General features: G+C 36.0%; 2 protein-coding genes across 3 annotated transcripts; both read left to right on the top strand.

Moving 5' to 3' along the window:
* Positions 1–5,082: 5,082 nt before the first annotated feature.
* On the top strand, positions 5,083–10,582 carry LOC124453340 (phosphatidylinositol N-acetylglucosaminyltransferase subunit A-like). 2 transcript variants are annotated; one of them, XM_047004149.1, is made up of 15 exons: positions 5,083–5,378; positions 5,446–5,536; positions 5,705–5,770; positions 5,879–6,001; positions 6,149–6,324; positions 6,429–6,544; positions 6,921–7,028; positions 7,373–7,479; positions 7,718–7,800; positions 8,089–8,174; positions 8,273–8,400; positions 8,625–8,680; positions 8,781–8,880; positions 8,986–9,095; positions 10,516–10,582. In XM_047004149.1, exons 1-14 carry the CDS (start codon positions 5,338–5,340, stop codon positions 9,049–9,051), a joined length of 1,347 nt encoding a protein of 448 aa, XP_046860105.1. In that variant the 5' UTR covers positions 5,083–5,337; the 3' UTR covers positions 9,052–9,095; positions 10,516–10,582. The 2 variants fall into 2 exon arrangements, with proteins under 2 accessions (XP_046860105.1, XP_046860104.1); XM_047004148.1 differs by lacking the exon at positions 10,516–10,582 and having other exon boundaries at positions 8,986–9,555.
* On the top strand, positions 10,303–12,871 carry LOC124453341 (homeobox protein goosecoid-like). The gene is made up of 3 exons (XM_047004150.1): positions 10,303–10,610; positions 11,877–12,067; positions 12,399–12,871. The coding sequence occupies exons 1-3, from the start codon at positions 10,490–10,492 to the stop codon at positions 12,567–12,569; spliced, it is 483 nt and encodes a 160-aa protein (XP_046860106.1). The 5' UTR covers positions 10,303–10,489; the 3' UTR covers positions 12,570–12,871.
* Positions 12,872–13,408: the final 537 nt, after the last annotated feature.

Raw genomic sequence — 13,408 nt, 5'->3', positions numbered from 1 at the left:
TGAAATTGACGAAGTGCCTCAACAACGAAAGACGCTGCGCATGCAGAAATTGACGAAGTGCCTCAACAACAGAAGACGCTGCTCGTGCAGGAATTGACAAAGTGCCTCAACAACGAAGGACGCCGCGCATGCAGAAATTGACGAAGTGCCTCAACAACGAAAGACGCTGCGCATGCAGAAATTGACGAAGTGCCTCAACAACGAAAGACGCTGCGCATGCAGAAATTGACGAAGTGCCTCAACAACGCAAGACGCCGCGCATGCAGGAATTGACGAAGTGCTTCAACAACGAAAGACGCTGCGCATGCAGAAATTGACGAAGTGCCTCAACAACGAAAGACGCTGCGCATGCAGAAATTGACGAAGTGCCTCAACAACGAAAGACGCTGCGCATGCAGAAATTGACGAAGTGCCTCAACAACGCAAGACGCTGTACATGCAGGAATTGACGAAGTGCCTCAACAACGAAAGACGCCGCGCATGCAGAAATTGACGAAGTGCCTCAACAACGGAAGACGCTGCTCGTGCAGGAATTGACGAAGTGCCTCAACAACGGAAGACGCTGCTCATGCAGAAATTGAAGAAGTGCCTCGACAACGAAAGACGCTGCGCATGATGGAATTGACGAAGTGCCTCAACAACGAAAGACGCCGCGCATGCAGAAATTGACGAAGTGCCTCAACAACGAAAGACGCCGCGCATGCAGAAATTGACGAAGTGCCTCAACAACGAAAGACGCTGCGCATGCAGAAATTGACGAAGTGCCTCAACAACGAAGACGCTGCTCATGCAGGAATTGACGAAGTGCCTCAACAACGAAGACGCCGCGCATGCAGAAATTAACGAAGTGCCTCAACAACAAAAGACGCCGCGCATGCAGAAATTAACGAAGTGCCTCAACAACAAAAGACGCTGCGCATGATGGAATTGACGAAGTACCTCAACAACGAAAGACGCTGCGCATGATGGAATTGACGAAGTGCCTCAACAACGAAAGACGCTGCGCATGATGGAATTGACGAAGTGCCTCAACAACGAGACGCTGCGCATGCAGGAATTGACGAAGTGCCTCAACAAAAAGACGCCGCGCATGAGGAATTGACGAAGTGCCTCAACAACGAAAGACGCTGCGCATGATGGAATTGACGAAGTACCTCAACAACGAAAGACGCTGCGCATGCAGGAATTGACGAAGTGCCTCAACAACAAAAGACGCTGCGCATGATGGAATTGACGAAGTGCCTCAACAACGAAAGACGCTGCGCATGCAGAAATTGACGAAGTGCCTCAACAACGAACGCTGCGCATGCAGAAATTGACGAAGTGCCTCAACAACGAAGACGCTGCATGCAGGAATTGACGAAGTGCCTCAACAACGAAAGACGCCGCGCATGCAGAAATTGACGAAGTGCCTCAACAACGGAAGACGCTGCTCGTGCAGGAATTGACGAAGTGCCTCAACAACGAAAGACGCTGCTCATGCAGAAATTGACGAAGTGCCTCAACAACGAAAGACGCTGCGCATGCAGGAATTGACGAAGTGCCTCAACAACGAAAGACGCGCGCATGCAGAAATTGACGAAGTGCCTCAACAACAAAAGACGCTGCGCATGCAGAAATTGACGAAGTGCCTCAACAACGAAAGACGCCGCGCATGCAGAAATTGACGAAGTGCCTCAACAACAAAGACGCTGCTCGTGCAGGAATTGACGAAGTGCCTCAACAACGAAAGACGCCGCGCATGCAGAAATTGACGAAGTGCCTCAACAACGAAAGACGCCGCGCATGCAGAAATTGACGAAGTGCCTCAACAACGAAAGACGTCGCGCATGCAGAAATTGACGAAGTGCCTCAACAACGAAAGACGCTGCGCATGATGGAATTGACGAAGTGCCTCAACAACAAAAGACGCTGCGCATGATGGAATTGACGAAGTACCTCAACATCGCAAGACGCTGCGCATGCAGAAATTGACGAAGTGCCTCAACAACGAAAGACGCTGCGCATGCATTGACGAAGTGCCTCAACAACGCAAGACGCTGCGCATGAAATTGACGAAGTGCCTCAACAACGAAAGACGCTGCGCATGCAGAAAAACGAAGTGCCTCAACAACGACGTGCGCTCGAAACAACAAAAGACGCCGCGCATGCAGAAATTGACGAAGTGCCTCAACAACGAAAGACGCTGCGCATGCAGAAATTGACGAAGTGCCTCAACAACAAGACGCTGCGCATGCAGGAATTGACGAAGTGCCTCAACAACGAAAGACGCCGCGCATGCAGAAATTGACGAAGTGCCTCAACAACGAAAGACGCTGCGCATGATGGAATTGACGAAGTGCCTCAACAACGGAAGACGCTGCGCATGCAGAAATTGACGAAGTGCCTCAACAACGGAAGACGCTCTGCATGAAAGAATGGAAGTGCTTCAGCAATAGAAGTAATTGGACTTGTATAAGTTGATAAACGTCGCAAACAACGAAAGGTGCAGCCCTTCCAAAGAAAAGAAAATGCTGCATGTACTGTCATTATAGGATCATAAAAGTTTCATAAATCTTCCTTGCACAAACTCTAACTCTTTCAACACTCTCTATCTACTCGATCTACTCAACTGAATAAGTTTACAGTTCCCTTTGTTCTTGTCCACAACTTAAATTGTGGTTCTTGAATTGATTTCTTCCAAATAATGTAAGCTCCTGTGTGGCTTTCGTCACTGCTCTAGACGTCTTGCAGCCATTTTACTGTAGTTCTTGGAGTTTTTTGATAAAGACATTTACAACAATATGTTTTACTTAATTGTCTAATTGATAAAAGAATAGTTGGCAAATGAAGACTTCAAGTTGCTGATGTATAGACAAGTGTGACATTTACTTTTGCTTCATGTATAGATTTCTTCTACTGAAGTGTTTCTTTTATATCTTATAAATTTCAAAAGGAAGTCGTATAGACTTGTTTATTTTCTTTTGAAAGTCAATTTCAAATATATGAAATCGATCGATCATTTTTATTATTTTGACTTATTGTCTAATAGTCCTTACCCTAAACTCAACAGCATTTGTTCGTTTTAAAATAAACTACATTTCCGCGATTTTTGTTTCAACTTTCATGATAGATATTTCATATTTTCAAAAGAAGGAAGTCATATAGACTTCTTTATATAATTATATGCCATTGAATGTCGATTTCAGATAGATCTTTCACAACATTTGTTTTGACTTATTTATTTAATCAAAATAGAAGACAAATGAGAACTTCAAGCAGCCAGTGCATGGACAAGTATAGAACACGCACTTACGTAAAATTTATATTTGGTTCATGAATTATTTGGTTCTTTCACTTTAAAGTGTTTCTTTGACATCTTATAAAAGGAAGTCGTATAGACTTATTGATGTCTTATAGATTTCAAAAGAAGGAAATTTTATAGACTTCCTTATCATTTAATTGATATTCCATTCAACGATCGATACATCGTTCAATCGTTCACAATAGTTTTGACTTGTTATCCAATCATTCTTAACCTAAACTTATAAAGCTGCTTTTTTTAAAATGGCACTCATGTATTTGCAGCAAAATATGAAAACAATAATTGTATAATAATAAAATATCAAGACAAATTTGTTAATAAGAAAAAAATTTTGTATGTGTGCACAAGTAAATCCCTAAAAATATTCTCAGTCGGATAGTCTTTTATTTGAGTATCCTATCAATTCAAATTAAACATTATGAGTTTCTGTGTTTTCACCCCTTTGACGTTGCACAATATCATAATAAGAATTTTTAAAAGTGTTTCCATTGTGTATTGATAAGGACATAAATTAAAAAGCTCTAAAACAAATTAGGCAGTCAATGAAAGTTTAAGGTGATTATTTTGAGTTTCCTACCGTTGCTTGTTTTCAGTTTTATTCCTTTTATTTTGTCTCAAAGTTCAACTTTGGGATACGACTTAGTGGCATTCATATAGCTAAATTGCCACACAAAATTAGCATCTTTTCCTATAGAATCGAAACACGTGTTATTAACAAAATGCTCTAAAAATAATCAATAACTTTTCAATGATAACTTTTCTAAATTGTACTCAAGTATCATAGCCAATATTAAGTACAAAAATTTATCGGTGTTTGATTAAAAATTTTCTCGTTTACTGAAATTGCTATCATTCAAATTTACTCAATTGTAGAGCATGCAGCCATTAGTACTCTTCAACGTTTAAATTTTCAAATTCATCCATTAGTTAAAAAATTTGTTTTATATAGTCAAGTTGGTTAGTTTTGCATAATTTGTACCCAGTTTCTTCATTTTCACGCGGAACAAAAAAGGCGCCAATTTAATTGAAGTCCAACGTTCAACATGAACCAACTTTTTCATATTTTTCAAATATCTTCAAAATTTTTGCTCAAAAGAAGACTTTTTGCATACACAGATCTACCCAAGGAGTAAGAAATACTCTGCTTATCTCTCATTTTGCCATACTGTCACTTTTCACCGAGAATTTTATTCATATTTTTGCGTTCAAACGAGAAAGATGTCTGTCGCGCAAGTTCGTTGTTGAAAACATATCGATACAAAAATCCTCGCTAAAAGTAAAAATGTTTAAGAAATTTTCTCTTCGAAACATTCCAGCACTAGCTGTAGGCAATACACCAAAGTAGAGTTGAAAGAAATACATTAAAACATACAAAACTTGTCGTTTTTATACTGACAAGGTCCTCGTGCAAAGCAAACACACCGGCGAAGACACACGGTTGAACGCCGAATTGCACAAAAATAACCGACGAAAAGCTTTACTAGTAAAACAATACGTAACTATATACATCAAACAAGCTTTTGTCATCGAATTTATAGACATTTGAAGTATTTTTTCAAATAATTAATCAAAATTTTAGAAACCTACCTTTCACTTTGGAGTCTTGGGGCATCTAGTTGTGTGAAAAGTGATTGACGTGTCTTAAGATCATTTTGTGGACTGATGTGATTGGCTGATTTGGACGAGCTTAGGAAATTATTGGTTACACTTTTTCCAAGTCTGATTGGCTAAAATGTGAGCTATATGCTATCCCAGCAATGTGAGAAGGAAAAATTCAAGGTAATCTGTGCTTTTTTCCCCTTTTTTCAATGAAATGAAGATAGATAAAAAGAGAAAACGTTTTCCTTTTTCATCGGATCCAAATTAACTAAATGCAGGTTAAGTACAGATTTTTATGCACCATGGAAACCCTCATGGAAACCCTACGTACAAACCCCAGTTACCAGTCATTTGGTAATGGGGGCTCAAATTCAATGGTAACAACATGGTAACAACCAGTGGCTATTTGTTGTATTGTAGTATAAAGTGAATGTATGAAAGAACGATTTTTTAAACAAATGAGGCATAACATTTGGTGAGTGTGATAATTTGTAAAACCTTATTATTTCGTGCATTCAATGGTCGATGTTCTTAAATTTTAGCATGGTGTGTGATTTCTTCTATCCGAATATGGGTGGCGTAGAAAGTCATATTTATCAAGTTTCGCAGTGTCTTATCAACAGAGGCCACAAGGTCTGCTTAATAGTCTAATAAAAACTGTGAGACAGCTTCATTAAAGCCATATTATTTAATATTAGAAAACTTCTCAGTGCCATAGTATTATTCACTGTCGTCTTATGACATTGATTATGAATTCTGTTCATTTAAGTCTAAATTTAAAAATTGCTATGCTATTTTCAGGTTGTAATTGTTACTCATGCATATTCAGAGAGGGCTGGTATTCGTTATTTATCGAACTTCCTGAAGGTTAGTTTGCTTGTCATGAGAAAAGTTCATTATTGAGAGAAGAATTTTTCATTGCTGATTATTTGTATGAAATAAATATGTTTCATCACGTATTTTTTTATTTTACAGGTGTATTATTTGCCTTTTACAGTTTTCTACAACCAATGTGCCTTACCAACGCTGTTCACAACTTTACCATTGATGAGAGATATTTGTGTTAGAGAACAGATCACAATAGTTCATGGACATTCTGTAAGAATCTTTGTTATTTATATATCAAATGAATATTATTCTTCACAGTTACCAAATCTGTGTTGTTGTTTGTTTCATCTTTTCAACAAACCCATCTTTTAAGAGTCAACAGAACTATTTGAAACAATAGCTCGTATATTATTCCAGGCTTTTTCCACCCTTTGTCATGATGCTTTGCTCCATGCAAACTCACTGGGAATAAAATCTGTCTTCACGGATCATTCACTTTTTGGGTTTGCAGATGCAAGTTCTATTATCACAAACAAATTTCTTGAATTTTCCCTCGCCAATATTGATCATATTATCTGTGTTTCTAACACAAGGTAGTGTACTTTTAGCACTTTGCACAGAAAATAAGTCAGCTTTTTGTTTTCATTAATGTATCTCAAAAATGATCATTCATTAGATTCATTGGTGTGTAATTTAGCAAAGAAAACACGGTGTTACGAGCAAAAGTTCATCCTGGCTATGTTTCTGTTATACCAAATGCTATTGATTCTTCTGCATTCACTCCTGATCCAGCAAAAAGGAATTCTGATTTTAGTAAGTAGTAATTTTTGAAGCTGCAAGTGGCAAAGTTCTAAAATATATTGCACTAAAATTCATATTACTGTTTAAAATCATTGAGAAACCAATAGTCACACGTTTAAATGACACACATTAAATTGGCAGGTTTGATCAATGTCATAATGTATATGGCATTAGTGTACGTAGAAATAGAATTTGGGTGATGGCTTTTAGGTTATTTTTTGGATGTTTTAAGTGCATTTTCATGGTCAATCTCTTCTATTTTAAAATTGATGAAGACATCAACTTTCTTTATGACTGCTAAACCATCAAGAAAGTTTATGGAGCACAATTTGATGATATGATTTTTGTATTATTGAGTGATTATTTTTAAGCTTATTTGTATTTTTAGTTACCATAGTCATTGTCAGTAGACTTGTATATCGAAAGGGAATAGATCTGCTTGCAGCTGTCATACCAATGATTTGCTCAAGATACGGTCAAGTGCAATTTCTTGTTGGTGAGTTTATTGTTCTTGGGTTCTTTGTTTTACAACTATGCATTACCAATTTTTTAATTTTTCCCAAAACTCATTATTATTTTAATTAGTGTTATGCATTCTGAGTTGTAATTTTACATAACCAAAAGTAAAGTAGTTTGGAAGCAAAACTTGATACAGGACATTTTTTGTCAGATTTGTGCTCAATGTACATAAAGATTAGTCTTCATTGTTTAAATCTATTGTAGTGATGAGCATTTTGCTGTACAATAAACATTCTAGCATGATAAATTTGTGTGAAGAGCTGTTTTGATCCAACATAGTTACATATATTGTGTTAATAAAATTTCCTTGTGGTCATTTAGGTGGAGAAGGACCAAAGAGAGTCGTTCTGGAAGAAGTTTGTGAGCAACATCAACTCCACGATAGAGTTCGATTGCTTGGTAGTTTAAAGCATGAACAAGTTCGAGATGTGAGTATTTGTCTATATTGTCCATGTTTGCAAAGAACTTTTTTGTTATTTTTAGTGCAGATTTTCCATGTTCAAATTTACATGAAAAAGCAAAACTTTTACCTCAATGACTGCAAAGTATAGCAATACACAATCATGGAAAAAATGTACAAAGGCTCACTTTGCTGTATCATACATGAATGAAATGTATTGTGCTACATTTCCACTAAGAACTGATTATATTTTTTATCTTTCTTAGATTTTAGTACAAGGTGATGTATTTTTGAACACATCATTGACTGAAGCATTTTGTATTGCAATCGTTGAGGCTGCAAGTTGTGGGTAAGCATTGGTAATTTATATTTGCTACATATTTAACTACTAGTAACGTTATTTTGGGTCATGTCACGTGACTGTGAGTTTGAAATTGGATCGTCATTGAGCAATGAAATAAGTTCATAAAAATCCAAGTCTGAACATCAGGTCCCTCTTCATAAATTCACCAGACTAGAAGATATATAAGAACATGTATTTTAAAGTCTGAGATAATTTTCTTGTTGAATTTGTTACACCTCGCCAATACTTTAGACTCTCACTCACTCTCCTCTGAACGCTTTATGTAATCATAAGGTTACAGGTGATTAGTACCAAAGTGGGTGGCGTTCCAGAAGTACTACCAGAAGATATGATACAACTAGTTGAGCCAAATACTCAAGGTGGGTGCAACCCATGAGTTTAGAAAAAAAAATTTAATTTCGCACTGCGAGTGTTTCTCTCAAACCTAAACGTTTTCATTTTCTTCTCTTTTCATCAGACGTGGTGCAGGCTCTTGAGATTGCGATCAAGGCAACAATTGACGGGAATGTTATTCCCCCAACCGTTGCTCACGAACGCGTTAAGAAGATGTATACTTGGGGTAAAGTTGCAGCAAGAACTGAGAAGGTAATATGTGGATGATCATTTGCTTACATTATTGATCTTGAAAGGATTCAAATGCAAGTATTATCGCCTCAACCAATTATTACTGCTGGCTGTATAACTTTTTATTTTTATTATTCATATGAGCGCCAAATGTATTCAATGCATGCTAGTTAAGACGTGTTCCCTGCAGTCAGTTTGATCTCATTTTCTTAAGAATGTAATGATTTTATTGAATTTTATTGAAGGTGTATGATAGTATTGCTAAGCGTCCTACTCTTTCATTGGAATGCAAACTGAAAAGGTACGTACGATTTTCTCAAACGCTTTTTGAACATCTCTGAACTTAATTACATATGTATATATATATAGCTACGTAGGTATAATTATGTCATATATTTTAGATGGTATGATTGCGGAGCAGTAGCAGGAAAAATCTATTGTTTTATCGCTATAATTGATCTTCTTTTTTGTATTCTGTTGGATTGGCTTGCACCAAAAAAGGTATCATCATTTATTATTTGAGGTGGATGATTTTTTAAAATATTCACTTTTCGACGTGTATTCTGCAAACATTCTAAAATTCACTGACTTTACGTATGTTTTTAGTTTATTGACAAGGCTCCTGAAGTCATTCGTGGAAGGTCTCCCTCTGTCCACAATAAAGAGACGTGACAGCGGCTTAATTGAAAATCTTGTGGTACATCATGGTCTTTCAGGTACCACTCGCATAAATAGGGATTGAAATATCATTTAAAACAATTGAACTAAATATATAACTGGTAGGCCACCTTTTTGTAAACATACCTGTACTTGCATGGGCCGTGCGACATAAGATTGGGACTAGTTAAATTGCTGGCTTCAAATTTTTGTCGTAAGGTAGCTTTCCAGTTATATTCAGTTTAATGTTTAAAGCTGCAGTATTTTTCACACATTGCGCTGCAGTACCAATTCGAAAATATGAAATTGTGCGGTACATAAAAGTTTCATTGTACAAAAGCAACAAAAGTTGTACATAACAAACAATTGGCCGGTTTTTTAACAACGATGTGCTATTTTGACAAAAGTAATTCATCGTTCAAAAACAGCCTGTATTATTGTTCATTTGGCTTTATTCTAAAATGTAGAATATAGCTACAATGGAGAAAATCCCTGGATGAAATAAATGTATAAAGGTTACTTTATCAATGACGTTTTTCTTGGAATGAAATGCAAAAAAATGCATACACGTCTACTTATAGAAACTGCATTTTGCCAAACTGCATCGTTTTAATCTAGCGATTTCCTGCATTCCGTTCGATTAAAATTTCCTTGTAAACTCCCTGGCTTCTTGCCATCTGTCAGGGAATTTACAGTAAAGTCGTTAAATGGTACTATTGTATGTTTTCTCGTTCGTTATTTGTTCAATTTTGTCCTGCTATGCTTCGTTTGTCGAGCTCAGAACTAAGGCATTCGTAAGTGTAAGATTCTCCCGGATATTCCGTTGGCGAAATAGCAAATCATACAAATCTTAGTGTTACATGGTACCTTCTAAAAATGCTACTATTGCACCACACAAATGACTTACACAGTATATAATAATTAGGTTCGTGCATAAGGCTAAGACTTTCACTGACAGAACAGTAAACAGCACAACATATTAAAGCTTTACATTTGCAGATCTTTTACCTTTGACATAGGTAACGTTGAGTATTGCGCCAAATCAAAGGTAAAAACGTGTTGCGTTGTGGGAGATATATTTGCCAAAATGACATGCCTCTTATGTTTGGGGAGTTTGAAATACGGTGTGAAATAGGTGAAAATTTGTCACGCGTGAAATCCGTGTATGTTTCAAACGTTCCCACCCAACTAATGCGCGAATGACGTAGCTTGGTCATCGATGCTTCCTTTTTAAGGATAAATATTGAAAGCTTGTTAGAGCTTGCAATGCAGTTTAATTACTTCGTGAGGCTTGTGTTAACCATCTGTTTTTAACTCGATTCGTGTTTCCTTACATCACTGAAGTGAACGCCAGGAAAGACTGTCGTGAAACGGTTTTCAATAAATAACACGTACAGAATATTGTTTGAAGAAAATTTTGTATATTTCACGTTGATTTTCTACCATTTCTCATATGGCGTCATCGTTTTCTATCGAAAGCATTCTTGCAACTCCAGTCCATCGACCGATTTTGCCTTCTTCTGTTGTACGAAGCTATCCTCATCCGTATTTTGTCCCTGCTGGCAGTTTTTCAGGTAAATAGCTAATATGTGATTTTGCTTTTATCTTGGTTGTGAAGACGTTTTGGTGTTGATTGCCATAATGTGACGGTCAATTTTGAATGCACTATTAATTTCGTATAATGGAAGTTATTTATATACACAATATAATAATATGTTTTATGTACCTTGTTTTCTCTTTATGAATATTATACGTAGAACGATACATATGTAAGATTTATGTTTCACATTTAAGTTTATTTTACGTACACTTGGTCGAATAAAAGTTCATCTAGACAGCTTTTTATGTATGATATACGACGAGTTTGATAACTGCAATTTTTTAGTTGGGATATTTCGGGGTAGCTGTACTTATTTTGATGATTTTTTTGAAAAAGATTTAGTTCACTTCCACAAGTTTATTTTGTTCGTTGCTCTAGAAAATATAATTGTACATATTTATATAGATCTTTTTTTAACTGTTGAATAGGTTTTAAATTTTAACCGAGACCACTGAAACTACTATAACAGTTAAGTCTTGCAATAATAACCACGAAAATCTGCAGTTCGTTCTTTAATGCTAACGGCTCCATAGTATATCGTATGTGCCATCTGTTATCGAAGTTCACACAGCACCCTATAAGATTGTTTTCAGTTGTTAATAAGTAACGAACAATTTGCTTTTTCATTTTACTAATGTATATTTGTGATGTATTTTTTTAAAAAGCCAGTTTTTTAGCGAAAACATAGCCTATTTTTGTGAAGGCTTTTACCTTACTTTGTAAATTGATGGGATATTCACTTTATGCTTTGGATCAGATAAAACTATTTTTCCAGAAAATTAACAGAAACGGAGAGAAAATATACATAAATCTGATAAAATAACATATTAGTGTACATTATCTTTTTAAATCCCTAAATGGTGTTCATTCAACTAATCATACTAATGCTCGAAATCACCATTCATATGTTGATCTGAAGTTAAACCGGATTTACATTGAAGATAACGCGTCATAATTAGACAAAGGCGTTGATCAAATGATTTTTTTGCTCTTATTTTACCTAACACTACAATTTTTTATTTTTGATTCAAAGATAATTTTTTTAAGTCACTGTAAATTTTTTTTATTGATTTTTTCAAACTTTCATCATCATCATAGTAATCTCTTAATGGTCTACTTGTTTTGTGTCATTTTAATTGGTGAAAGTAATTTCCTCACTGTAAGAATTTCAATAGTTATTTCATAAGGACGATCTCTAAACCGTAGTTTACGAAAACTAACATTTTGAAATCATTTATAGTGACCATTCCAGGCATGAATCTTCCATCATATCATCTAACGACGAACAAACGTCGAAAAAGATATCGCACAATTTTTAGCGAGACTCAAATTGAGCTTCTCGAGGAGTTGTATCGTACGACTCAGTACCCTGACCTCTATCAGAGAGAAAATGTTGCAATGCTTGCTGGTCTGCAGGAGGAGAGGGTTGAGGTGAGTTGAAGCTGTGTTGCAATGTGTAATCATGTTTGCTGAATGTCTTAATGTTGTAATGGCTTTTTGTCCTTCATATTTGCCACGTTAAAACAACAGTGTATATGTATATTGGTGTAAGCAATGTTTTAAAATATCTTGTACGTATTGTCGATCACTTGAACAGTTTTCTTTTTTTGTAAACACATTCCTACATTTTCATGGCTTGTTTAAATTTTGATTTTTTTATACCCTTTTATGACGGAACGAGTGAATATTCCTGCTACGTGTTACAAAACGTATATTCAATTTCTTAAAAAAAGTTTAGATTTATACATTTATTCCCTTTAAGGTTTGGTTCAAGAACAGGCGTGCGAGATGTCGAAAAGTTAAACGAGCAAAAAATTCAGTTTCCGAAATGAACGCCGCCGACAATAGAAAAGACGAAAATGTAAATAAAACAAACGAAGTGGTGATGGACTGTTCGACAAAAGATCAAAACACCCATAAAGGCTTACACTAATTTATACTGCTGTATACATATGCATTTTTTGTGCGTTGCTGAAGAGTTTTATACTTTAGCAACATGATGTACAGCCACTCACGTATATTGAACGCAGCAGTTGGCGTGCACTTGTAGGAAAATTAGCATATCCTCCGTCACCGCTTCTAATTAAAGCAATATACTGTGGATCATTGTTGATAATGTTCTTATCGTTCTTAAGAATGAGCATGCGTGTGCCATATGTTGTAAAAAAACTTTTGAAAAATATTTTTCTTGTAAATTCAACTCAAATGATTAAAACAAATGACTTTATAGTTAATGAGTATTATTCTGCATTTCTGTTCAATTTATTTGAAAAAGTTCAGCAACAGACGGTTAACACGCGCACACGTCATTTGAAAATGCCACCAGCAATATGATTTGTAACCAAATGGTTACCTAAACACATTGCAAAGAAGAGCGCACACAAGAGCTTATACATGCTTCGTAATGTTCGAAGTTTTTCCCTTGCAAATTTTTCAATTTATTGTCGAAAAATTTTGGCAAATGCAGAGAAAATTTGGTGGCATTTTTTTGGGCAAGTTCTATTACTATGTACGTTTCAATGATTGCACCATTCAAGGAGGTTGATTAATACATAGCTCATAGGCAAATGTTTTATCATATTCATTCACCAACAGAAGAATATTAAATTCTAGCCTATTTACAATAATAACATGGCCATACCACAGAGAGCATGAACATGTGTTATTCCTGACTTAACCATGACAACTATTATTTACTTTTTCCGCTCATTCACGTGATCTTTGTAATGATGTAATGTTTTTGTGATATGACTGACAAAATGATCCAAACAG

This window comes from Xenia sp. Carnegie-2017, unplaced genomic scaffold, assembly GCF_021976095.1.
Source record: "Xenia sp. Carnegie-2017 unplaced genomic scaffold, XeniaSp_v1 HiC_scaffold_25, whole genome shotgun sequence".
NCBI lineage: Eukaryota > Metazoa > Cnidaria > Anthozoa > Malacalcyonacea > Xeniidae > Xenia > Xenia sp. Carnegie-2017.
This window is presented reverse-complemented; position numbering and strand designations above follow the sequence as displayed.